The sequence below is a fragment of the Argiope bruennichi genome, chromosome 5, assembly GCF_947563725.1.
Source record: "Argiope bruennichi chromosome 5, qqArgBrue1.1, whole genome shotgun sequence".
Lineage (NCBI taxonomy): Eukaryota > Metazoa > Arthropoda > Arachnida > Araneae > Araneidae > Argiope > Argiope bruennichi.
The window spans coordinates 98,015,515-98,041,706 of NC_079155.1; the positions used below are offsets into that span (position 1 = coordinate 98,015,515).

A 26,192-nucleotide genomic window follows, 5' to 3' on the forward strand; every position below is an offset into this window, starting at 1 on the left:
TTCCATATTCATGCCGTCTCTCGCTCTAATTCCAGACAAGGCATTAGAAATTTTAATTATATTTTTTGACGTAGTTTAAGAAAGTAGTTCCTTCTCTTTGGAAGGAAAAGTGGTTTTATCAAAATTTATTGTGCAAGTAGCATTAACATTGATTTCGTTTAGAAGATTTTATGCTGTCAGCTTAATTTTCAGAATCCATTTTCCTAGATTATTTTAACTAATTCACTCTTTGTACTTAACTTTTAATTATTGCGAAATAAAAAAAAGCCGTTTTTTTTAATATAAAGTATTGACAAAAATATTAAAAAAATATCAAGAAATCTTTAGATTACCATTAAACTTATATTAAACACCACGAGTGGTCTCCTTAAAGCTTTCTCGCATACTCCCTAATAATTGTGTTATTTCAGATAACATCTTGCATAGTATTGGCGTACAATAGTATGCAACTTTTGAACTGAATTTAGTATTATTGCTGAATCTGTCGTGTCATCTTTGGCGAGTTATTTGGCGATTAATCCATGGGTTGCGGCTAATACTATCCCAAAATCAAATTTGTGTTTTAAACATGTATCTCCCAAGCAACTGAAGCAAAAATTCGACACAAAACTATACTTGTAGTCGCAAAATTACATATCAAATTTGATATATTAAAGTCATTGCGTCTTTGCTATCGCGTTTATAGGTTTCCAAAAATATAGACTAACAAATGGCCAATTTTTTGTTGAAATTGGCTCAAAATTTAATAGTTGTTTAGACTACAGATGTTATTTCTGTATATCTGATCTATCTGGTTCTCTTGTTTTTGTAGTTATTATTTATATTCGAGCAGCCAGACAAACAGATTGCTCAAAATTTGATAGAAATCTATAAATTTGATATAAAGGTCCCATAACAAATTTCATTCGTCTTGATCAAAGCGTTTTTGATTTATCTTTGTCCCAGATAGATAATAGAGAAGAGAATTTTCCAAAAATGTGGAAATTCTAAACTTGGCGATTCGTCAAAATCTCGAGTTCGAACTTTTCGGCGGTTGCAGCACTTTCAATATACTATGTATACGAGAAAATAAAGTCATGCAAATTTTTTGAAATGACGTGTTACCAATGAGGCTCTGAAATTGTTATTTGGCGCATTTTTCTTTATTCCTTGAGTTCAATACATAGCAGTATATGTAATGAGGTTTTATGAGAAAATTTCAATCAATGTTCAAGTTGTATTCTTCCTTTATTTAACTCCCTTGGATTATTTTACGAGGAATTATTAAAAACAGTATCATTAACAAACAATTATATAAATTTATTGAATTTAAAGCAGCATATCATAGCTGCTATCCAATCCTTAACTACCTGCATGCTTGTAAATTCCTGCCGTGGAATTCAGTATTGCTTTAACAAATTATACGTAACAAAGGTATCTCGTACGAGGTTTATTAATCATATCACCTGCATTCTTTCACTTTCTTTCTTCAGAGTTGCATCCTTTATGAAATAAAAGCAAAACAGTGGAAGGGTTTTTTTTTCTCATCTCATTTTCTTGTATCTCAACTAAAATTAATTCATTTTCGCTTTTCAATGTAACAGAAATATAATTTTTAAAAAAATTTAATAATAATTTTATGCATGATGTCTTATTCTTATATAAATATTTCTTGGAAACATATAGAACATTTGCTTAGATATCATATAGAATTTAAACATATATAAGTTATTTTATGCGGCAATGTATATTCCAATTTTCTATATATTAAAAGATAGAAAGGTAACTATTCAAAATTTTCAAACTTTTGAATCATTTCCTACGGGAAAATATAAACTATCTTCAGTTTCTTTTGCATAGGAAAGCTCACTTTTTAAGAAATTGATTCTTTTGTTTGTTTAGAATACCTAATTGAATATATTCATCATATGCGACAAACTTTTCCAGATGAAATTAATGAAAAATTATTAATAGAGATAACAGTTTCTTCTTACTTTTAAGTTTATCATAAACAAAAAAAAAAACAAAAAAATTAGAAAAAATAATTTAAGGTATGAAAACCAAAATAAGGAGAGAAAATTGTTCCTTTATTAAAAAGCGTCTGCAATAATTCACAAACGAAAATTCTTTGGAGATTTATGCATATGACGAACGATAGATTATAAAATGCAATAAAATGTACAAGCATATTCAATTCCAATAAATATATCATAAAAATTTTTTCAGGTGTTTTCTTCCGTATGGATAATTAATTAATCATTTTAAAATGATGAAGAGAATGAATTTTACACCATAATTAATCATCAATTGGAAGGTGAATTTTTAAAAATAATATCAGATCTCGCATGGTTATTGAAAATTCTGATATGCATATAGAGGAAATTATCTAGATGATTATATTTCTTAGAATTTTTACTGGTGGGAAATCGTTTCATAAAGAACTGATCTTTAGGTGACAATGAATAAGGTGTAGAATATTTTTTTTAACAAATTGATATCCTTTTTCTGCCTTATGTTTTTCTGATAGATTTATTTTATTACTTTATAAAATAAGATAAAAACCGATAGAAACTAATCCTAATGTTATGTATGTTTTAATTTTGTAATTCCCATATCTAATACTAATTATTTTATATAATAAATTGGTAAATAATTATCCTAAATGGTTAAAGTAAAAATTACAAATTAAAAAGCAATATATATTTCACTTTTCCCAGAGAATTACCTGATATTTATAATATAAAATTATAGTCGTATATTCAGAATCAGTTTTTAAGAACTAAAAATCATGTTTGCGGTATTGCATCGCTTATATATATATATATATATATATATATTCTCATTTAAACTTCAACCTAGAAACAATAGGTATTATGTAAGAACGCATTAAAAGATGCTTTTTTATCATTTTATTAATATTTGTTTCATGTTATTTATCTGCGTTTTTTTAAAAATATATCATGGATTACTGTGCTTGCACGTTCCAGACATGATTTCATCAAATATATAAAATGAATATGGAAAAGGTTCACATGAAATCTAACAGCGTTGTCAGCAATTCTCATGCTGGTGTAGTGCAGAAATCTAGAGTGTGAAATATTGAATAAATTGTCCTCCCCGTAAATTCACGACGATTCAATTTTTTACGGATAGCCCTTAAATAATTTACTTTAATATGCGTATAAATCTAACGTAGGCAGAATAAATAAAAATTTATCTGTAATAGTGCCTCTAGATGGCTCAAATCTAGATAATGGACATTCCATTTTGTGTTTCAATGAAAATGTTAAGATATATCTTACGCTTGAAAAAAAGTCATTGCTTTCAAACACTATTCAATTATCCTCCTCTTTTTCAATTTTCTTATGTATCATTACTATATTTTTTATATTCTATTCTATTATTTCTATTTACATTTTGGTTTGCTATGTATTCATATGATGTTGTCTTGGTTAGGGGGTTTTGAAGTTCGAAATCAAGTAGGCAAAGAATATTGAAACTCGAAATCGCGTAGGCAATGAATAAAGCATAAATGGCAATTTTTATCATCATCTTTTAATCGCATTTATATTTTTACTTGCTTTTACCAATATTGCATTATTATTATGTATGCTTGTTTGAAAGCAGATGTGTTTTTAAAAGGTTGACCTGCTTTTACGAGTATTGATTTATTATTACGTATGCCTCTTTCAAAGCAGATGCGTTTTTAAAAGATTGACGTAGAACTATGACATCATAGCTGTTATTTCATCTCAAAATCAGTCGAGCTCCAAAACTTTTTATGCCAGCTAGAAAAATTAAAAATGGAAATTAAAAAAAAATATATTTATATAAATATGTATGTATATATATATAGAGAGAGAGAGATAGAGAGAGAGACAGAGGGATAGAGACCGATAGAGAAGTCTCGTGATTGTTTCAAACCGGTTTAAACTGGTTAATGACTTAAATTAATTAAAATTAATGATGACTTAAAAATAATAAGGTTCTCACATGATAACTTGAAATTTGCAATCGTAAATTTCATTAAAACTTTTTTTATAAATATTTATTCCTGTTTCGTTTACATTTGTTCTTATTTCTTTCTAATTTTGCCTATTTATTATCAACGTTTAGGATTTTCTGTATAATCTTAATCTCATTTCATTTTTCACTTCACTTGCCATTTCTGATAGTTCTTTTTTTCTCACTCCGTGCCAATGTACTTGGCCATGGCTTTAAAACCCTTTTATAGAAGGGATATGAGTTAGAGCTCTTCTCTGTATTAATGCTTTGAAAAAATTTAATACTATAATTATATCTAGCGTTAAAACTGTCTTCGAGTTTCAAAATGCATATTACCAAAAAAAGTTCATATTTAATATTAGAGTTGATGAGATATGTATTTATGTACTCTCATTATTCATTTAAAAATTCTATGCCATTTATAATTCTTGATAGCACTATCGTACAGGGAACATGGCGAATTTTGATAGCCGAACTTCTAAAAGTCCTATAATTATTGTTTTGCCTGTATACATAACTTTTATGCAGCCAGCAATTATCATTGATTTATCTATTCATGTACTTTCTTAATGAAATCTTGAAGTTGAGATTAAATCTTATAGAAGCCTTGTGATATTACAACATAAATGAATCAGAAAATAAACTTAAATTCTATGCTTCGAATAAAATGAAATATCTGTATTAAATTTATTGTAGATTGGAACGTTAAAGTCTGTTCTTAAACTCGCAAATATTTATTATTTAAAAATTATATCATATTAAAAGTACATAAATTATTCATTTCAGTCCTGAAGGAATTTCTGAATGAAGCATTACGCTAAAAATATTTCCAATTTTTGCTACTAAATGGAAAACACAACACTATTCTTTTTAAAAGAAAAGCTCATTAAAATTTCAAATTTCATCATCATCATACATCTACATTTGGCTTTCGAAGCTTTTAAAAATTCATACTTGGGGGAGAAAAGTTGGAAGTCGGTTTTTCAAATCATGTCATTTTAAACACGAAGCTGCATAAAATGGAAGGGAAAACAAAATATTGGATCAATATTTGCATTAAACGCATTGAAGATGCGTAGTCAAAAATTTATGCTTGACTGATAAGCAAAATGCCTCATCTTCAATTCTTCGAAATTGCCTTTAATGCAACGAACAATAAATGCTGCACATGAAAAGGTAAAGAAAAAGTTGACGGAAGTTTTGTAAACAAGTGGAATTTTTTAAGTTACATCGGAAATGAATTTTGAATATGTACTCTCTTTTCTGGTTTTCTGTCTAAAATATTTTCTTCTCATTTTAGAAAATTAGATATTTAAAGACATACAATATTTTCTGGGTATTTTTTCTTTCGAAAACGATGGGGAAAACAAAATATTGGATCAATATTTGCATTTCACTAGCGTTGAAGATGCGTAGTCAAAAATTTATCTTTGACTCATAAGCAAAATGCTGCATCTTCAATTCTTATAAATTGCGTTTAATACAATGAACAATAAATGCTGCACATGAAAAGGTAAAGAAAAAGTTGACTGAAGTCTTGTAAACCAGAGGAATTTTTCAACTTACCTGAAATAAATTTTGTGTACGTACTCTCTTTTCTGGTTTTTCCATCTAAAAGGTTTTCTTCTCATTTTAGAAAATTAGATATTCAAAGATGTACACAATTTCCTGGTTTCTTATTTTCTTCTTAAATCTTTCTTCTTTAGAAAATCAAGCAAAAAAATGTATCTCTAATTTTTACTTTTTCATAATAGTATAATATTATTAATACTCTTAGGATTTAACAATAAATTAATTGCTTAATTTATTTTTCAATGTCATTACCTGTAAAGGAATTATAAAAAAAAATGAGTATTTTGAAAACATGTTTATAAAATTATCTTTAGTACAATTCTTTTACAACTATATATATATATATATATAATATAATATGAACCGAATAACTCAAAAATGCAACTAGATATATGATCGAAATTTCGTATGTGGTCTTAAGACAAAATTGGAATTTTTATAGAATTTTCGAAAATTCCTATTCTTCAATTTTCTCTATTGGTCCAACTGTGTGTAGTGAAGTCAAAAGTTACAACATACTAATTTATGAATGAAATTTGAATTATTATTTGGAAATAAAGATGGATGAAATTTAGCACACGATTTCATCCTCAATAGTTTTTTTCTGTATTAAATTTTGGAATAAATATGTTAATGAATTAGCTATTTGTACTTTAATTTCTTCTTCAGGTTAAAGGGATTACACGAAAACACGAATTTGATTTGTTGTGATATCACTGAATTGTATATATGCTACTATTGATGAGATTATTTGTAATTGTTATCAGTAATCGCTAATTATTAATAAATAATGGAATTTATTAATATTATTTATTATAATTTATTAATATTAAATTATTAATAATAAGCATTATTAATATTAATAATAATTGATTAATCTCTTTGAACGAAATGTAAAATGTATGAAATTTTGTAAAGGATTTAGAATGAAACCATAATGTATATTTGATATTTTTCATTGCAGTTCAAAGCGCTGAGAACGCAACATAGAATTAGTATACAAAAATGTCTTGGTCAAATAATCAAAATGATTTCTAGATAAAAACATATCGAATGGCAGCATAGACCACAAAACTTCATTTTCAAAACATTTGCCAATTTTGGCCCGTCTTATTAATAACTTTAATTTAATGAAATCTACCAAATTCGATTAATTCACCTTAAATCTAATTAAAACACTATTTTAAACTAAATTAGTACAATAAACATACTGCATTCTGAATGGTTGGTTATGCATAGAAATTAGTAAATAAAATTTTGGAATGAATCTCGTTTTTGAGAGTTCTGGGAGGGCGGGAGGGGGGCTGTGTTAAGTTTGATTTGGCGATATCTCTCGAAAATGAGAGAATGTTATACTGACGACTATTCATGGCATATTTAAGGGCCCTGACCTTTCATATGAAATTAAAACCTTCAAAATCAGACTAGTGTTAAAGTGCATGCGCATTAGTTGTTTGGTTTGCCAGTTCTGAATATAGAGGCTCTTAATTCAAAAAAAAGTATTTTTGAGCAATTTTCTTTATAATAATTCAATTGATATATTTGGAGTAGAAATGGACATAAACTTTTTTTTTTTCAAAAATATATTTGCTAATCCTTAAATATAAATAATCTTTATTAATTATATTCAATGTATCTAATCTTTGAGAAATAAAATCTGTATTAATGTAAAACCAAGAAATGTTTAATTAAAATTGTCAATTGACAAAAATTAAGTAATACAATCACATTTTTAGCAATTGATGTATACTTTAACCTTTTACAGAAGAAAGAAAAAAAAATCTAATATTATGGAAGTATAATCATGTTCAGATAAGCTTTGCCCAGATAAAATGGATAAATTATATTTTCTGAAGAAATTAATTTTATACGAAATGGACTCTACGCTGTTATAACATTAAATAATTCATTAATAAAATCTCGACAACCAGATCGATATATTCTATTTTTAAAAAGCAAAATCAGACTTTTATAGTAAATATTAAATTTAAAAAAATTCTTATTTAATAAAAAAATAACTATCAGATCAAAAGAAAGATTCCTGCAACAAAATAACTACAGCATATTATAGAATCGATTTGGGATAAATAAACTCCAGTTATTCGTGTGTGACTTTCTTTCTGAGCTTCTCTTCTCCGGGAGAAATAATGAGGTCTGGACACAAAACGAATGTTGGAAGTACGGACGCATTCATCAATAAATGAAATGAATTAGAGATGAAATTTATTCTGGGAGATAAATTTAATTATTTGAAGATTCCCTTTCAACTCTAAACCAAACTCTTTCATCTGAAATTCCTTAGGAAGAAAATAAGAAGGGCTGATATATTTTCTTTGCTATAAATAGATGATACAATTTTATTTATTTGACTTTTTTATGGAATAATAGTTTGCAGTTTCTTAATACGGAGCAATCGCAATGATGGATTTGTAACCTACGGATATTTAATATTCTTTAAAGAAAAAAATTATGCAATGATATTATATTGTTTCTATAAATAAATATACCCATGAGTAGGTTTTATGATAGAAAAAATTGTATCACAGATACTTAATATAAAACTTCAATGAAGAATCGGTAGCTAAAGGATACATTGTGCATTGGCAAATGAATTAAATGGCAAGTTATAAGTTTATGAATTAAAAACATGATATAATATTTAATAAATTAAATTTTAATTCTATTCTGAGATTTATTCTTTATTAACAAATTTTGAATTCAACGTGGGTGAGGTTTTACTAAAATATTTTTAAAGTTAATCTTTTTATTCCTTGAAGATATTATGTAATGTCTTTTATGGTTCCATTACTTATAGAGTCTGTTATCCGTTATATTTGCTCTTAAGAAGGACTATTCAAACACTTGCATATACTGTTCACTTTAGTAACGAATTTTTCCTAACTGGTGATTTTTTTTTCTGATTCTCTTATAGAATCAGAGCGAAGTTGATCATCGAAATATATTCTGAAAGTTATATCATCCACATAACTAATATAACTAATCCACATAACTAATTCTGGTACTAATTCAGATTTCTTCTTCAGATATGCTCATAACAGAAGACGTCATATTTATTTTGTATGACGAGTCCTTTATATGTGTGTTTGGCTCCATCAATGAATCAACTGGAAATATAACCATAATTAATAACCCATTTGAACTAAGATTACCAAAAAAAAGGGTTAAAGCTCAGAATCACCATTTATGCTACTACCATTTATTATTGGAAATAGCGATAAATGCTCAAATCATCTTTGAGATTACAATCTAAGGATTGATTATTTATGTATACTTTTTCTACGGCTAAGCGATCCTAGTAATGACTAAATCATTAATAATCTCAAATTACTACTATGTCGTAATATGCTCTAGAAACAATTACAATTATATAGAGCAGAATTAACCCTTTATAGTTCTCTGGTGTATGTACTTACCACCTGCAAAAGATAATTTTATGAGGGCATAAAATATATTTTAAAATTCTAAATAAGATAATCGGATGCTCAATATTTGAATGATTTCTAAATAACTAGAAATATACTGAGATTTTAGTTTAATATCATTTAAATTAAAAAGTGGAAAATGTGTTTCCACTTTTCGCATTTTGCATGGTGCGAGGATTTACGTAATGACATTAAATTTCAATGTTTGTTATTAAATTTTAACTCCCAGACAAATTTTCAGAAATCAAATATCATTGCATTGTGTCCCTTATTTCTAAAATATTCTTATATTTAACTAACAGCAAATGATTTTGATTTTATTTAATTTAAATTCAGCATTCAATTTTAAAAATGAACGAAAACTGTTGACGTAGTCTTCTTATTAATGATTTTGTGCATATTTTGACTTCAGTTTGATGTGTTGATTATTTTAATAATGTAGTTTGTGACATTTTAATTTATTTCTTAATGCAAAATGTGTTTAAGATGTTTTTATAAAACTGCATCAGAATGCAGCAGTTTTATTTTTATGCAATGTAACGGTTCGCCTAGTCATCCTATGAAATGCAAAATGAGGTGAAAACTTTAATTTAAGACTTTCATGAATTTAAATTCCGTGTAATTTTATGATTTTTAACTAAAAAATAGAATAAATTTTGTTTTATAATACAAAAAAATTAGTCGATAAGTATATTTACCAGTGAATATTTGATGATTTTTTTACTCTTAACGCTCAATGGCAAGTATGCTTACCACTTTCAATTTCCCCTGAATGATCTCTGGTACGTATATTTACACCCTTTAATCCATAAATTAAACAACAAATCAAACTTTTAGTGTTTTAGTATTTACATAATCAGATTATTATGATATAACCCAAAAAAATGTATTTATAGATGCCCCCGAGTTAACCCTAAGACGGGCTAAGAATGATCTGATAATTGCTGATTTCATATCGGTATTGGCGAGTTTCAAACGGTATGCTTCATTTCCAGGTGTGACCAGCAAAAGAATCAAGCCAATGATCGGTCATCGATAGCGAACGCAGCAGACGAAGGAAGCACCAACAAGTGCCTCAGCTATGTTTGCCAAATTCAAGCCAGGCCAACCTTCCGATACCAACCCTATCACCCAGTACTATGAGATCGGGCGACAGATCGGGAGTGCGGGCCCTGAGCTGGTCTGGAAAATATACGAGGCTGTTAGAAAATCGGATAAAAGAGTAAGTCCCCACATTCTAGATGTATATTTTGTGTATCTTTCACATTGTTTTCTTTATGGCTCTTTAATAAAATGCGTGTTGCAAAGAAATTATTGTAAAATATATCACTGCATTTGTAAATTTTTCTTAGCTATGATTTTATATCTTTAAAATCTCTCTCTTTCTAATTATCTGCTCAATGTTTATAATTCTCTTGAAAGTATATTATAATATAGAGGTCAGTAATGTCTATCTGACCTTTATATAATTTTTGAAACTTAATTCATTGATTTATGAATGAAATAAGATTGAAATAAATTAACCAATTCTTGACAAAGAAATTAATCAAGTTTTGTCAAGAAATTAGTCAAATAAGGTTTTCTCAATGCTTCATGAAAATACCAGCAGTTTCATGTTAATTTTCATAATTCTGGAGAAGAAATTAAAAATTCAACTAATAAAAACGATAGTTTTAATAATTTCTTTATTAAAAGAGTTATTTAAAATAGATGTATATTAGTTTTTTTTTGTCTTTTATTGATTTTAAAATAAATTCGGAGCTCGCGTTAGTGAAATTTAAATATACATATATGTTTTTATTTTCATTTAAATGTCAATTCAAATTTAAAAACGCTTATTTAGATATAAAATCTGTAATTCAATGCAATGAGATAGAAGTAATATTGCGTAAAGGAGGGTAATCACATTCTAATAATATGTTAATTAAATGTAAGTTATACGAGGGAGTCAAAAAGTAAAGGAATATTTGAAAAAGGGTGCCTTTATTCTAATGATAGAAAATTTAGACACATTGTTTTTTTTACATAACCACCTTGGATTTAAACGCACATTTAACACCATTTCTCAAAATTTTTGATTCCTTCGGAAAAAAAAAATGGTTGTATCTATAACCAATATTACACAGCATCAATGAATTCTTCATAGGTTGCAAATCTTCTTCCTCTTAGCGCTTTATTCAATGGTCCAAAGGTATGAAAATCGCTTGGATCCAGGTCTGGACTTCAAGCGGGGTTCCAACACTTCGAATAACAACTCCTTCATTTCTTCTGCCGTCTGGTGGGAAGAGTGTGGCCGAGTGATATCTTGCTGCAGAATGACACTTTTTCCCAGTTTCCGTGACGTTTGAATCCGATTTCAACTTTCAATTCAGTTAGTTAGCAACACATCACAATAATTCTAATTGTTCACAGTTTCGCTTCATGGTTCGAAATGAACGGCTACAACACCTTTCATGACCCAAAATAGTGTTAGCATAATCTTACCAACTAATGTTTGACGTTTAAATTTCATAACTTCTGTTGGTCATGATGTGTGTTTCGAAACCATGCTCGCAACCTTACTTTCCGGTCCGAAATAATGTACCCTGATTGTGACGCTTTATTACCCATATAACAACTACGAGACTTGAGTAATGACTTTTGTCTTGTGGTCATGTTACTCGGCTACGAACTCGTTAGATTTGGGTTCGTAGCCGAGTAACATGACCACTAGACAAAAGTCATTACTCATGTCTCGTTTTCTGTTATCTTGCTTATAAAGCGTCACCAAACCCTCCTTAATGCAGATCGAAAATGGAGTATCATATTTAACGCTCTTCTACACTCCAATGACTAACGCGGAAATAAGAGTGACACATTGCATGGAAGTGTTGTCAGCGCTGGATATTAACAGTGTTACTAAACTTTTGAAAGAGAAATTGCAAAAGCCCCCGTACTTTTTGACTTTCTCTTCTATTTAAGCTGAGGATAATGTGATTAATCGATTATTATTGTTACGAATATGTAATGCTGCTTCCCAGCATAGTTGGTTCCACCATCGGAAAGTATGTTTTACAGTCATCGGTATTGGGCGAAGTCCGGTGTCGCGTCGGAGGGTCCCGAAGCTTGGCGACAAACTTGGCGACCATTTGGCGACTTGGGAATGAATTTGGCGACTTTGGCACCAAAATAGATTATACCCGAAAAATTGAGAATTTTCCCGATCCGTCCAGTAGGAACGGAGATACGCCTCGAACTTTCCTGATTGGTAGAGAGGCTTCTAGCCCCGCCACCTGAGACCTATAAAAGGAGCTGCAGCTGCCGGTGAATCGGAGTGATGAACCGGAGCGGTGAATTGAGAAGAAGTCGGAAGCAGCAGAGCAGAACAGAGTAGGGTGAACCAGTGGTGAATTGGGTTGCGAACCAGTGGAGTCGAAGAGTAGTCGGAAGCGACGGTGAAGAATTCGTCTTCCAGGGACTAGCGGAGCAGCGACGGAGTACAGCTGCTGTGTATATTGTTGTATGCTGCACGTCTCGGCTGAAGATAATCGTCTTCTCTGCTGTATATAGTGTCGTCTTTGTGCTGTCCTGTGTGTCTTCGTGTAAATAAACGTCATTGTTTATTTTCTACTGCCGCCTGGTGATTGAGCGTCCTTCACATCATATAACTCCCATTATCCAAACGAACCCCGGGAAATTTCGTAACATTATTCATAATAACCAATAAAAATGATTAATCGATTTATCACATCGACTGGTTATTATTAATACTTGCAGGTTATATTGAAATCTAAACAGTGTTGTTATTAAAAATAACCAGTTAATAAAATTGATTTGAAATTATATATTAAATGATTACTATTAAATATTCATAGAAATTTTGAATTGGTAAAACGATCTATGACAAAGTAAACGATCTATGGCATCATTCTGCATACAGTTGTGTTTGCATTTATAGACATTATATGTCTATGGTAGAAATTCAAAAACGAATAGGCATTTATTTTTATTTCCCAATTTCGCACAAAAAGGCATGTATCACCCTCAGGGGGAAAATTAATCGTATTGATGAGCAGCTATTTTAGAGAAGATTGGTCACTCTACATGCTACTTCTATGCATTTGAAACTGTCAACTATACGAAAATATAAGAGAAGTCTAAAAATAAATGTTCTTTTGCAAATATTGATCCCTTAAATGGGCGACTTGGGTATGTCTACAAGACGAAAACCTTCATAGTGTGAAAATCATAGCTGTCGAAATCGTTTTCTAAATCTCTGAGGTTGAACCTATTTATGGCAGTCTAAGCATCACAGGACTATAAATAAAGACCACCATCTGGTTCCGGTCTCAGGAACATTAAAAATATATTTATTTTGCGAAGTAAAAATACTTCTAGAAGTTTTTTTGATTTTATGATTTTCTTCTTCAAAATAAAGCCTGCATGGTGATGCTAAAATAACATTTCAATCGCTTTTTTTTTAACTTTAACATTTTTCAAGTATTTTTTGAAATCCATCTCAGATGGTATCTTGATAAAATCTCTCAGTTAGATGTGTATATTATTTTCACTATCTTTTTGGTCATGAATATTTTAATATGCAGTTCTTTTATTACTAAATGCTCAAAATATGTTTGTTTTTACACACATTTCATTTTCATAATATTGCAAATATTTCGCATGTATTTCTTGCAAATTATTCTCATCTCGACGTTTTAGAGGTAATCTTAGAAGTAAGTTTAAAACTATAATTATTATAAACATGGATTGTAGAGAATCATTTATAATTTCTAAAGAAATTAATTTAAGAAAATGGATTTAATATGAAACTATTACCAGAACATACTAATTAAAAAAAATTCTATTATGTAAAAAAATTATGTAAACTTACCTTTTTATTCGCTTTATGATTAGATACAAAGTCACTTGATTCATGACATTTGAGGTTTGCTTGCCAGTGTTGTTTGAAATATTTAATGAACATTATTATTACGTCATATTAAGTATTTATATTACATTTGTCGTTGAAATGGTGGTAAAATAGAAAAGTAAAGCTTAATTAATACCAAATTAACATCAAATGAGTTTAAAATAATATTATTTGTTAATTTTACTGTAAGACACAGTTTCTGGCAGCACTAAGGAATAGATTTCCGATTTGTTTACTTTTTACAAGTAAAGGCAATTTCTCATCTCTCGATTATAAATCGTCTGAATATCTAAGCGATACACGTGTTAACATTGCGTTGTTTTTAAATAGTAATGGGAAGTAAAACGATGGTTCTCGATTCAAGGTCAGAACATGAAAGCTATATTTGCATGTTGAGGTATTGATGGGACGCAACAAAGTCATTATTGTTCATATATTATAACCAGAAAAAGGTTATAATTTCCAGTGAGACTAACCTTTGTCATGATCAGCAATAAGTCACGAGATTAGATTTTTTACAATATTGGTCTGAGTATTAACAATCAAACTGCAATACTTTCTGATAATCAATATGTTAGCAATTATCTTTTTAAAGTTTTAAGAAATTTTTTATTTCATCTAATTTTTTTCTTAATTTCATATTTTAATTCTTCATTTCGGTCTTAAAAATTAAAATTATTGCGATATTTTTTTTCTAAATTTTAACTATTTTTTAAAAATTTCTTTTTTTATTTGAAGAACTATTTTGTTCATGATATTTTCTCTATCTGTTTACTTTTGCTTTTGTAGTCTGGAGGGAGGATATCAGTCCCTCAGAAAAACCCCACTGATTCCAGGACAATGTGGTTAGCGAGCGAAATCGAGGAAAGGGTTAATCCCCGTAGTATTTTAATGAAAACATAATGGAAGAATAAACTTGCGAATTTCAGTGGAACGATCTGAAAATCTGTATTATGGCTTCTGGTTTCTACAGAAAAGTGCGAGAAGTGTTAATAACCAACTCTTGAAAGCATATAAAGTTAATTATAAAAGAATGAAATTATTAAATTTTGCTCTTAGAGGAGTATTACTGGAAGACCATGCTCCCTTCGACAGTTATTTTTTTTTTTAAATTGTACACAATGTTATACTATGACTCGTTTAATGTTATGAGCGAAATCTAATTGAATTGCAAACGTGGGACCTAGAAAAATGCATGAGATTCTGAATCCACTACTCCATCTTTGATGTGCTTATGGAGGTCATGTATAGACGCATGTCAATATTTAGTTATGAAAAATATTTTCTTTTTGTGTGTAAAATGCTGTTTTTTTAAGAAAGACATCTATCTATATGATAAATTTAAAAAACAAAACCGTATCTGAATGTAAAATTTCATCTAAATCGCCAGAGCCGTTTCTGAAATACACGAAATATATATATATATATTACAGTACCCTCAATATAAATTACCTTATTGGATTAAATCTTCTGAAAAAGAAAAAAAAATATGCTTAAAGAACTAACAAGATAAGTTTAACAAATTAAGCAATAAGATCGTCAGTATGCATCGCTTTTTAGAAAGTCTAAACATACATTCATACTTTCACAACATTAAAGTAAGTTTTTTTTTCTTTTCTTTTCAGTCTATACACTCTCTTAGTTTTATTTAAAGATAGTATTTTATTTTTAATATTTCTTGGAGAAATAACGTATGTAGTAGTTTAAAATTGCTAAGTGAAATAAATCAAATTCTTTCAATTTAATGTTTAACGTGTGCTGCTTCAATATATATATATATATATATATATATATATATATATATATATATATATATATATATATATATATATATATATATATATATATATATATATATATATATATATATATATATATATATATATATATATATATATATAATAAGATGTTAATAGTTGAATTTATCTGTAAATTTTTATGACATTTTTTTGAAAAATCGTGAATTATTCTAATATTTATGAAGTGTTTTATACCATAAGCTTTCAAAATCAGATATCTAAAGGAATGTGATCATTATAACGTCATTAACAACAAATCTCGGATTTGATTACAGAAGAACAAAATAATTCTGAGGTTTGTTGAGTGGAAAATAATGAGCAATGTTATAGAAAACGTCTAATAAATTTTTGCCAATTTTTTTGGAATTACCTCAAGGAATTTAAGTAATATTGCTTAGCAAATCTAGAAGACTTACAAGTTGAAAAGAATTTTCTTTTATATACATTAAGATCCCAAGATTAAAATTGAATAGAACCGTAAAAGTATCAGAAGAGCTGCATAAAAGGTTTCTAAATATATAACGATATTTATTTTTAAAAATCTATTTGAAAAAATCATTTAATATCTGCTTAAGTCTCTCAATTTCGAAGAAAATCTGAACATCATTCTTTTAAATATTTTATTTACAAAAAAATACCGTATTAGAAATTAAAAATAAAACTATATCTTTCACAAAAAGGGGAATTCTTATCTGTGAAATTCATTTCCAGCTTAGAAATGAAAACTTGGATTAATATTTTAATATGTAAGTGCAATAAAAAAATAACAGAACATTAGATGGTCCAAATATAGAACAAAATATGATAAATATGTCGAAGGATCTCCGAAATAATAATCCATATATTAACAATTTCTTTTCCATTATTTTTTTGTACATGTACGTCAGTGAAAGACCGATAAAAAGAAACAATCATTTATTCCCTTTTGTTAAGAAGTACTGCATCATTTAAAAAAAAATTGATCATGAGTTTTTAAATTAACTTCATGCAGACAGAAATATCCTGTTTTCGTCTTTTAAAAAAAATGATGTTCATTTTTTATTAAATCTTCTAAAATAGTAATGGATTCTCTTAATATCCCTTCAAAAAAAAGAGTTTAAAAATTACAATTGGAAGAAGAAGCTCTTGAATTTCTCAATTTCAATTGATTCTTAGTGCATGATATGGCATCTTTAATTATTTTTTCAGATATTCGAAGTCAAAATATGTTACTATATTCCTTCATTTTTAAAAACAAATTTCTGTAGAATAAAAATAAAAAAAAAAAACATCAGGAATATCTTCGTTTCGATATTCTCTTTCTTTTATAAAATAATGCGTTTCAAAATAAGCTTTGAAGAGGAGAGAGTATGCGCATTCCAGGGCGGCAGTTTTTCATTTAACGACGGAATTTATTTGATACTAATTAAAATTTAGATGCTAAGATAGCTTCAAGAATTTTGCTCGTTTAGCTTCGACTAATTAAATAGTTTGTACTTTTTTTTCATTTTTGCCCTTTAATTTAAGGAAATATTTGTGTGAAGCAAAATTTGCCAGTACAAAAGGCAGAATGAAATTTCAAAAAAAAAAAAAAAATTAAAAGCCATCCAACGATAACCATTAAGAGACTAACTGACTAACTCGTAAATACTTCACCAAGATGAAGTGAACATTCTGAGGAATGAAATGAGATTGTTTCATGGGATTTGAGATTGAATCAACGCATTTATTGTTTGCATATCAAATGTATTGACTTAAAGCGAATGCAATCGTGCCATCCAGTTTTATTTCATGCTCTAATAGCTTACAGCGATAACCAATAGTTATCACCCATCTTTCAGGATCTACTGGCTCACAGTGGAATACTAAATTTATTATCTACTGGTTCACAGTGAAAGCCAATAATTCTCAACTTCAATTTATTATCCACTGGTTCACAGTGGAGGCCAATAATTATCAACTTCAATTTATTATCTACTGGCTCATAGTGAAAGCCAATAATTCTCAACCTCAATTTATGATCGACTGGTTCACAGTAGAAGTCAATAACTCTCAGCTTCAATTTATTATCTACTGGCTCACAATGAAAGCCAATGATTCTCAACCTCAATTTATGATCGACTGGTTCACAGTAGAAGTCAATAACTCTCAGCTTCAATTTATTATCGACTGGCTCACAATGAAAGCCAATAATTCTCATCCTCAATTTATGATCGACTGGTTCACAGTGAAAGCCAATAATTCTCAGTTTCAATTTATGATCTACTGGCTCACAGTGGAAGCTCAATTCCGAATTTTAATTAATGACTGTCTAGGTAATTCTTGGCCTTGTTAAATTAATGACTGTCTATGTAATTCTTGGCATTGTTAGCTTAAAAAATATGACAAGAGAACCGCTCGTGCTGGTATGTTCTGATTTCCGAAATATATTTCTCCTCTAAGCTATATTCGATGAAAGTTTGCCATGTTGGCATTTTTCCACTCTGCCTGGCAATGTATACTTTATTTTACAATATGTTCACTGATATTTAGAAAGCCATATAATATAGAAATTTATACCAGCTGAACAATACCTCTGTCCTCAGTAGACAGGGATACGAAATATGTCGAATTTCTAATATTTGTCTGTTTGGACGAAAATAATAATAAAAAATAAAAAAATTAAAAGGAGGATCAAAGCCATAGAATAATCTGGAACAATCAAATGTTTTCAATTTTGCTTGAAATCTTTTTCCAGCTCCTCAGGAAAGCTTTAGTAACTTCTTGTAAACCCACACCCTCCAGCAGTTAAGGAAGCCGGTCGATATGATTGGTTAAAATGATAGACGTCGATGGAGGAAAGATGATAACGGTAAATATAAAAAGGACTTCAATTGAAAACACTTTTTTCACCATTGAACTACGAAAAACGTACAAAACATTTTAAGTGGAAAAATTAATTAGAAATGTAGTATAATAAAGCAATATAACATAGTATAGTAAAGAAAGACGAAAGTGTAACTTTGATGACTAGTTTTGAAATACTAAAACAAAAATTCTGTAAAAAAATACCTCCTACAATTTTAGTCACATATATGATTTCATTCATTTAATTTAGAGTATTTGCATGTATGTAAAGGTACAGACAAATAGACAATCAATATTTTTTATTTTTAATAGGTATAAGAATGTAAGCGTTAAATGCTGAAACTGCGTACCAAACATAATGCATCCAATTTGTTCAGTTTCCAAATTATTGCATTTACATACAATTGGAAGTAACAGAAAAACAGACAATCAATCTTTTGACAGATTTGGCTCAAAATGTGATGCGATAAATTTTAAACTTATGTATGATTTTATCCATTAAGCTATTTACTTTCGTATTTGTCGAATTAACTTGTTCGTGGGCAGACAGACAGACAAACTTCTTCCAAACAGATATCATCTGAAAGTTTATAGAAAAATTTAAATTTCATAATGTTTGAGAGCTTAGCAGTTTTTAGTTATCGTGTTTACAGTCAGACTAACAGACATGTATAATTTCAAAAATACATGTCTACATGTCAATTTTTTATATAGTTGTAATACTATTTTTTTTATATACGTCATGTACAAAAAAGCAAAAAATAAAAAATATTATCCCGGGTAACACAATCTGTCGCACAAGATTGTTCAATATTGTGTGATATTATATGATATTAAACAATATTCTACAATATTAAACAATATTGAGAATATAGATAATTGCCATACAATATTGTACATTATTTATTTTTTTATATATGTCATGTACAAAAAAAAACAAAAAAAATCTTAGGTAACACAGTCTGTCGTACAAGATTGTTCAATATTGTGCAATATTATATGATACTAAACAATATTCTACAATATTAAACAATATCGCGGATATAGATAATTGTCATGCAATATTGTACATTATTTATTTTTTTATATACGTCATGTACAAAAAAATATCTTAGGTAACACAATCTGTCGTACAAGATTGTTCAATATTGTGCAATATTATATGATATTAAACAATATTCTACAATATTAAACAATATTGCGGATATAGATAATTGTCATACAATATTGTACATTATTTGTGTACTACTAGGAATAAATAATTTAGAACATTGTACCTTTGGTAATGAATTCAATCAATTAAGAGAGCAGCAAACCAAAAATATAAGAAACTCTAATTTGTTTCTGTCAAAAATGATGTTAATTATAATTATCATTACAGTTACAAGTTAATCAGCACAAATTGAGCAGTACGCGAGGCGAATGTGATATGTCACATATCTTACCTGTTGCTCCGTAACAATCTCATTACTATTCCTTACATCATGAAGAATTTTTCCGCTTAACTAATGCCATATTAAACATTAAACAACACCCTGATACCAACCACTAATTTAATCAAAAATCCAGTCTTCAAACCTGGAGACATTTCTAATTGGATTTCCCAAATTTGTTTGTTCTGGTCGAACAAACAGAATCAGAGAAACTAATAACTCTCAACAGCTTTACAAGGAGAATAAAAAGAACAGTTAGGAAGGAAAGAAAAAAAAAGGTGGGAGATACTATTCCAGGAATTTTTCACCTGGAAGCTAGAACCCGGCACCTCGCCGACATTTCTTTCGAGCAAAATGCGAATGTGATCCCGGGTTTCTTTACAAGACCCAATCGATAACTACGTTAAGTACTTTTTAATTAGAAGTTCCAGGCATATTATTCTTGTTCTCTTTATTATTCTTCCTAATGACGTGATCGTAGGGAAAAGACGACAGCGCATATTGTGAGAGGATAATGAATAAATGAAAGGAATTTAAAAAGATGTTGATTCTTTTTATTATTTTTTTCCTTTCCTTTCCTTTTTTGCTATTTCATTTTCTTGAGAGGGAATTATTTTTTGGAGCCCTAGGAAATAATCTTTGCTTGTTCTTTGAATTAAACATATTTGACGTAGATTATCTTCATTTGAAGAGTAATTTTAAATTTAAAGCAAATTGGGAGATTTTGTGCTTTGAGTTCCTTGAGTTGGAATTTTCGTTCTTAATTAGATTTTGCTTAAAGATTATAGTTATAATATTTATTGATAAGGATCTTACTGAAATTACATAAATATATTATGAGAATAAAAATAAAAGTATAGGACAATTCTTTTTTTTTAAATTTAAAATGATAGAACTGTTTCATTTTTATTTCAGATAATTAGGTTTTGTTATTCATGAGTTATAAATAGCCATTCCTTAACTGCTCTGGTCCATTTTCGGAGCACTTCATTGAATCTTGTATATTTCTTAAGGAAATGCAGATCAATTTGCCAATAAAAGGATGTGTCGTATACTTCTTTGTAGTTGTAATCAGATGATCCCATAAAAAAAGAACTTCTGTGCAGTAATCAAAAATTAATCAATAAGAGTACCCACATATCTTATTTTCAAGAAAATGAATTAGCTATGAAAACTTCAGGAAATTTGTTACATACTTGCATACTTGCAGCGTGGATCTTTACACGACACAAAGGAGTTGAATGCAATTTTATTTTACTTACTACCGTCTCATCTTAAAAAAAAATCTAAAATAAAGGTATTTTGTTGTAAATCTATAGAATTGTTTACTAGAGCAAATTGCATGCTGAAAATAAATAAAACACTTTCAACGTATTTTTACTTAACTTACAACCAAATTTTTGCAGTTGTTATCCATATTTTAAACGTATAGAAATTTTCCTGCTTATACTGATCTTCATTTCATAATTCTGAAAGTTATCATTGATTATTTAAGTAATCTATACCAGAAAAAAACCCCAACATTTTAAAATTTATCAATACTAAAATGTCCAAAATAATTATTCAGCAATGCTACGGCAGTCATCAGAGATTCCTAAATATTACGGCCGTATGCCCATAATGCCATATCGTTCAGTATGATTGATTGAATACCCGTAGCACATACTGTGTTCATGAGAGACACTCACCCTGGTGCATTATGGATTGGGGAGGAAGGAAAGTTTTCTGATAACTCTCAAAATATATCCGAGAAAGCATTTGGTTAACTGCAATCCTTTTTTGTCAATGAACTTTTTAATAACAAATTTGGGGCGGGGGAGGGATTTTTATTGTCTTTGAAAGAAAAACTTGTGCATTCCGCTGAGTAATTCTTAGGAATGAGAAGGTTAATAATCTTTAAATATAGATATTTATTTAATCGAAGATGTAACTTAATAAATAACAAATAAATTAATTTGTCTTCACTTATTTGCTAAAATTTTAGCTACAGTATCAGCTTTAAGTAAGTGAAATAACCTTATTGTCTTTTCAAATAGCAATAAAAATGCCTAAAACATGATCCTATACCTATGTTTCTACATTATGCTAATATTAGCATAACATTCTCATGCTTATTTCAAAATTCGATTATTTGATCATACATTTCATTATCTGCATTTCTGCCACAATACACGGTCTTTGTCACTGAATAGAAAAATTATTTACATGCTAATATCTAGAATCTAGAAAATTAATATAAATAAAAACTAAATTTTAACATTTCCACGTTTTTTTTTTATAAATTGGATAAGTTCTATTATTTGAGACAGTAGTTTCAACAGATTTGGTTAGAATTTGATTTGAATTACATGTATCCTCAGATAAACATACGAATTACCCACTGCCGATTGAGTAACACAATAATCATTAAAATGCCGCACGGTCTGTGAGAGATTAGAATTTCTGAAACACTTCATCAACTTATGTATCCTCGGGCCACAAATCATTGTAGGATTCAGTTGGATTAAATTACGTCGCAGTATGGGGAAATCTGCTGGTAATATAAATTCCAAATTCCTTCATTTACAGAGAATTCTAGGTTAATTCTTGCAATATTAACTCTCTTGCTAGCTAGGAACAGTGAATTCTGAAACCAGTGTATTTGAAAATACCTTTATTGCAAATTTACCAAATGGAATGTTATGCATTGATTATTTTATATCCAGTCATGACCAATCCAATTAGTGAAGAATTTCATTTCAGGATTTCTGAATGTTTTCATAAATATTACAAACATTGTTATACATTTCAATATCTGTTTCCACTTCTATTTGATGAATAATGTATTTTAAATATTAAAAAAAAATAGTAATGAAGCAATTCCATTGCTTTAATCTTCTTAATAATTTCACAATCTCAGAGCCCTTTTGAAGTAATAAAAGTTACGCTTTCGCAATTTCAAAAGGAATTGGCTCTTTTGAATAGATAAGATTATAAGATAAATATTATTAGATAAATAGATAAATCCTTTTTAGATAAATATTATTTCAAACCTACGTTTTATTACAATTTTAAAATTTCTGTAAAAAGCCAAACGTTTATGTAAAGCACAGAATTAAAAAATGAATTATGATAAAAAAAAAACTGTCAACATTATTAATATATATATATATATATATATATATATATATATATATAAATAATGCTAAAGTAAATACATAATAGTAACACTTTCGTATTAAATATAACTGTAAAATAAAACTGTTTTGTGACTTCCAAGATTTATATGAAAATTTTGTTTCCCTGTTTAGAATTCTTTTCAAAATTTATGGTTTAAAAAATTCGTTTTGTTTCTTATGTTTAAGGATTGTATGTTAAATTTTCATCTAAATTATTACTTGAACAGATATACCGCGGTATCAAAAGGAGATAATAAAGAAATTGAATTAATAAAAAATCTATGTAATAATAAATAATAATATAATATAATTTTAAAACTTTTATTCGAAATTACACATATATGAGGGAATTAATGGAATGAGGAAATTTAAAGACTTTTTGGTTAACCATGGTATATAAAAAGAATTTGTTATGAAATTATTAATTTACTTTTACCTTACATAACGATGAATATAATTTAACCACATATTATCTTATTTTTAGCAGTAACATATGTAGCAAAATCAAGAGCTTCCAAACATAATTTTTTATCAACTTAAAACTAAAAAATATGTATATATAGGTATATATATATCGATAATTTTTCTTCTTATTAAAAAAATTATGAAGAAATACTTTAAAGCTTGTGTAATCTTTATTCTTGGAGGAAATATGAAGCATTTTCATTGCTTATGATTCAATAATATAAAATAATCTTTTCATTACATAAATATTGGAAAAATTTGTAATACATCCAGTGATTTTAATTTTTTTAATTGGGCATTATAAGTGTTCATTTAATAGATAACGTAAATTTATTTAAAAAAATAGTTAGAATTTCAGTTTATTTGTAATATTATAGCATTTAGATATAATTGCAACAATATGATTCATCTTGAGGAATAATTTCGCTTCTTTTAAATAAAAAGATTTTATTTTAAAAGAAAATATAATTTTTTGCACGTGTCCTGAATTTCCATATTCTTCACTTTTAACATCATTGTATTGTCCTACTTCATTTCCAGGTATTTTTCCATTAGGTCCATTATAATTAAACCTAATATTGTAATATTTTTGAAGTATTCTAAAATAATTCTTCATAATATTGACGATTTTCTGTATATTAATACTGACGCGAATAACATAGATCTTACATCAAGAGAAATAACTTATTTTATTTAAATATTTTTAAGAGTGGTTTATATAAAATACACAATAATTCCCACAAACTTAAATATTAATAACTTAAGAATACAATGAGAACTTTCCATTTTACACCATTTTTTTAAATACATCTGCTCTTTCACTGCGATACAAAAGAAAATTATAATTTTTACTTGCAAATCTTTTAAAAATGGAATTTTACTTTGTATATTTTACGTATTTTTTTAGCTGGAATTCATTTTTCTTACATACATAATGTATCATCTTATAAGATAATTTATTGAATATCCATTTCCACGAACATTACTTTCATCTTTACTTTTTAAATACAACTTAAGAAATCTAAAAGTTGGTCGAAAATCCTTTTAGAATTCTATGAAAATAAATAAAATTTATTTTTAATCATAAATATTAAATAAAATGCTTATTTATCATCTTCCATTGGAACGATGCTTCTGTATTTCATTTTTCATTCTAATTCTTCATTCCATGTTAATTATTTTAGTTGAAATTAATCATTCTTACATAAATAATAAATTATCATAAAGGATTATTTACTGAATATTTATTCCCATAAGCATTCCTTACATTTTTACTCTTTAACTACAATTTTATAAATCCAAAAATAGGCTGAGAATCCTTTTAGAAATCTGAGAATGTCCTAAGCAAAATTTATTTTAATTATTGGACATTAAATAAAATGCTTATTTATCATCTTCCAATGGAACGATGTTTCTTCATCTCATTTTTCATTTCTCATTCCATGTTCATCTTTCTAGCTGAAATTCATTATTCCTACATAAATAATGTATCATCTTATAAGATAATTTATTGAATATCCATTTCCACGAACATTACTTTCATCTTTACTTTTTAAATACAACTTAAGAAATCTAAAAGTTGGTCGAAAATCCTTTTAGAATTCTATGAAAATAAATAAAATTTATTTTTAATCATAAATATTAAATAAAATGCTTATTTATCATCTTCCATTGGAACGATGCTTCTGTATTTCATTTTTCATTCTAATTCTTCATTCCATGTTAATTATTTTAGTTGAAATTAATCATTCTTACATAAATAATAAATTATCATAAAGGATTATTTACTGAATATTTATTCCCATAAGCATTCCTTACATTTTTACTCTTTAACTACAATTTTATAAATCCAAAAATAGGCTGAGAATCCTTTTAGAAATCTGAGAATGTCCTAAGCAAAATTTATTTTAATTATTGGACATTAAATAAAATGCTTATTTATCATCTTCCAATGGAACGATGTTTCTTCATCTCATTTTTCATTTCTCATTCCATGTTCATCTTTCTAGCTGAAATTCATTATTCCTACATAAATAATGTATCATCTTATAAGATTATTTATTGAATATCCATTTCCATGAACATTCCTTTCTACTTTACTCTTTAAATACAATTTAAGAAATCTAAAAGTTGGCCGAAAGAATCCCTTTAAAATTCTAAGAAAATAAATAAAATTAATTTTCAATTATGAGCTTTAAACTAAATGCTTATGTGTCATCTTCCACTAGAACATTGTTTTATATACCATGGATGATAAAACTTAGAGCTTAATTAAAATTACATTTATTAAAGTGAGTTCCATGATATAAAATATCCTGCCTATTACAAAACTGAAATAAATATTTTGTTGGTTTTAGAAATGACCATAGTCTGAGTCAGAAAGTATAAATAAATAATATAGTCTTTTTCGAGCTCACGCCTCTTACATCTTGATCGAATCACGTACTTTCCACGATGCCCATATCGATCGTCGCTTCCATCTTGATATGGGAAGCAACAGATGCAAATGAAACGGAAGCTGTTGCCATCAACTAGAGCTTAAATCACGACTGCCTTTGTCTCTCAGGAATAGTGGGTGTTTGGGGGCACTGATTAATTTCTCT

The 26,192-nt window shown here is 28.1% G+C and overlaps 1 protein-coding gene across 2 annotated transcripts in view; it reads left to right on the top strand.

Moving 5' to 3' along the window:
* LOC129969385 (SCY1-like protein 2) overlaps nt 1-26,192 on the top strand; it is a 488,897-nt gene that overhangs the window by 171,550 nt on the left and 291,155 nt on the right. For both annotated transcript variants that reach the window (XM_056083944.1, XM_056083946.1), the window contains exon 2: nt 9,995-10,221. In XM_056083944.1, coding sequence (XP_055939919.1) covers nt 10,081-10,221 — 141 coding nt within the window. In that variant the 5' untranslated portion in view covers nt 9,995-10,080. The remainder of the gene's footprint in view (nt 1-9,994; nt 10,222-26,192) is intronic.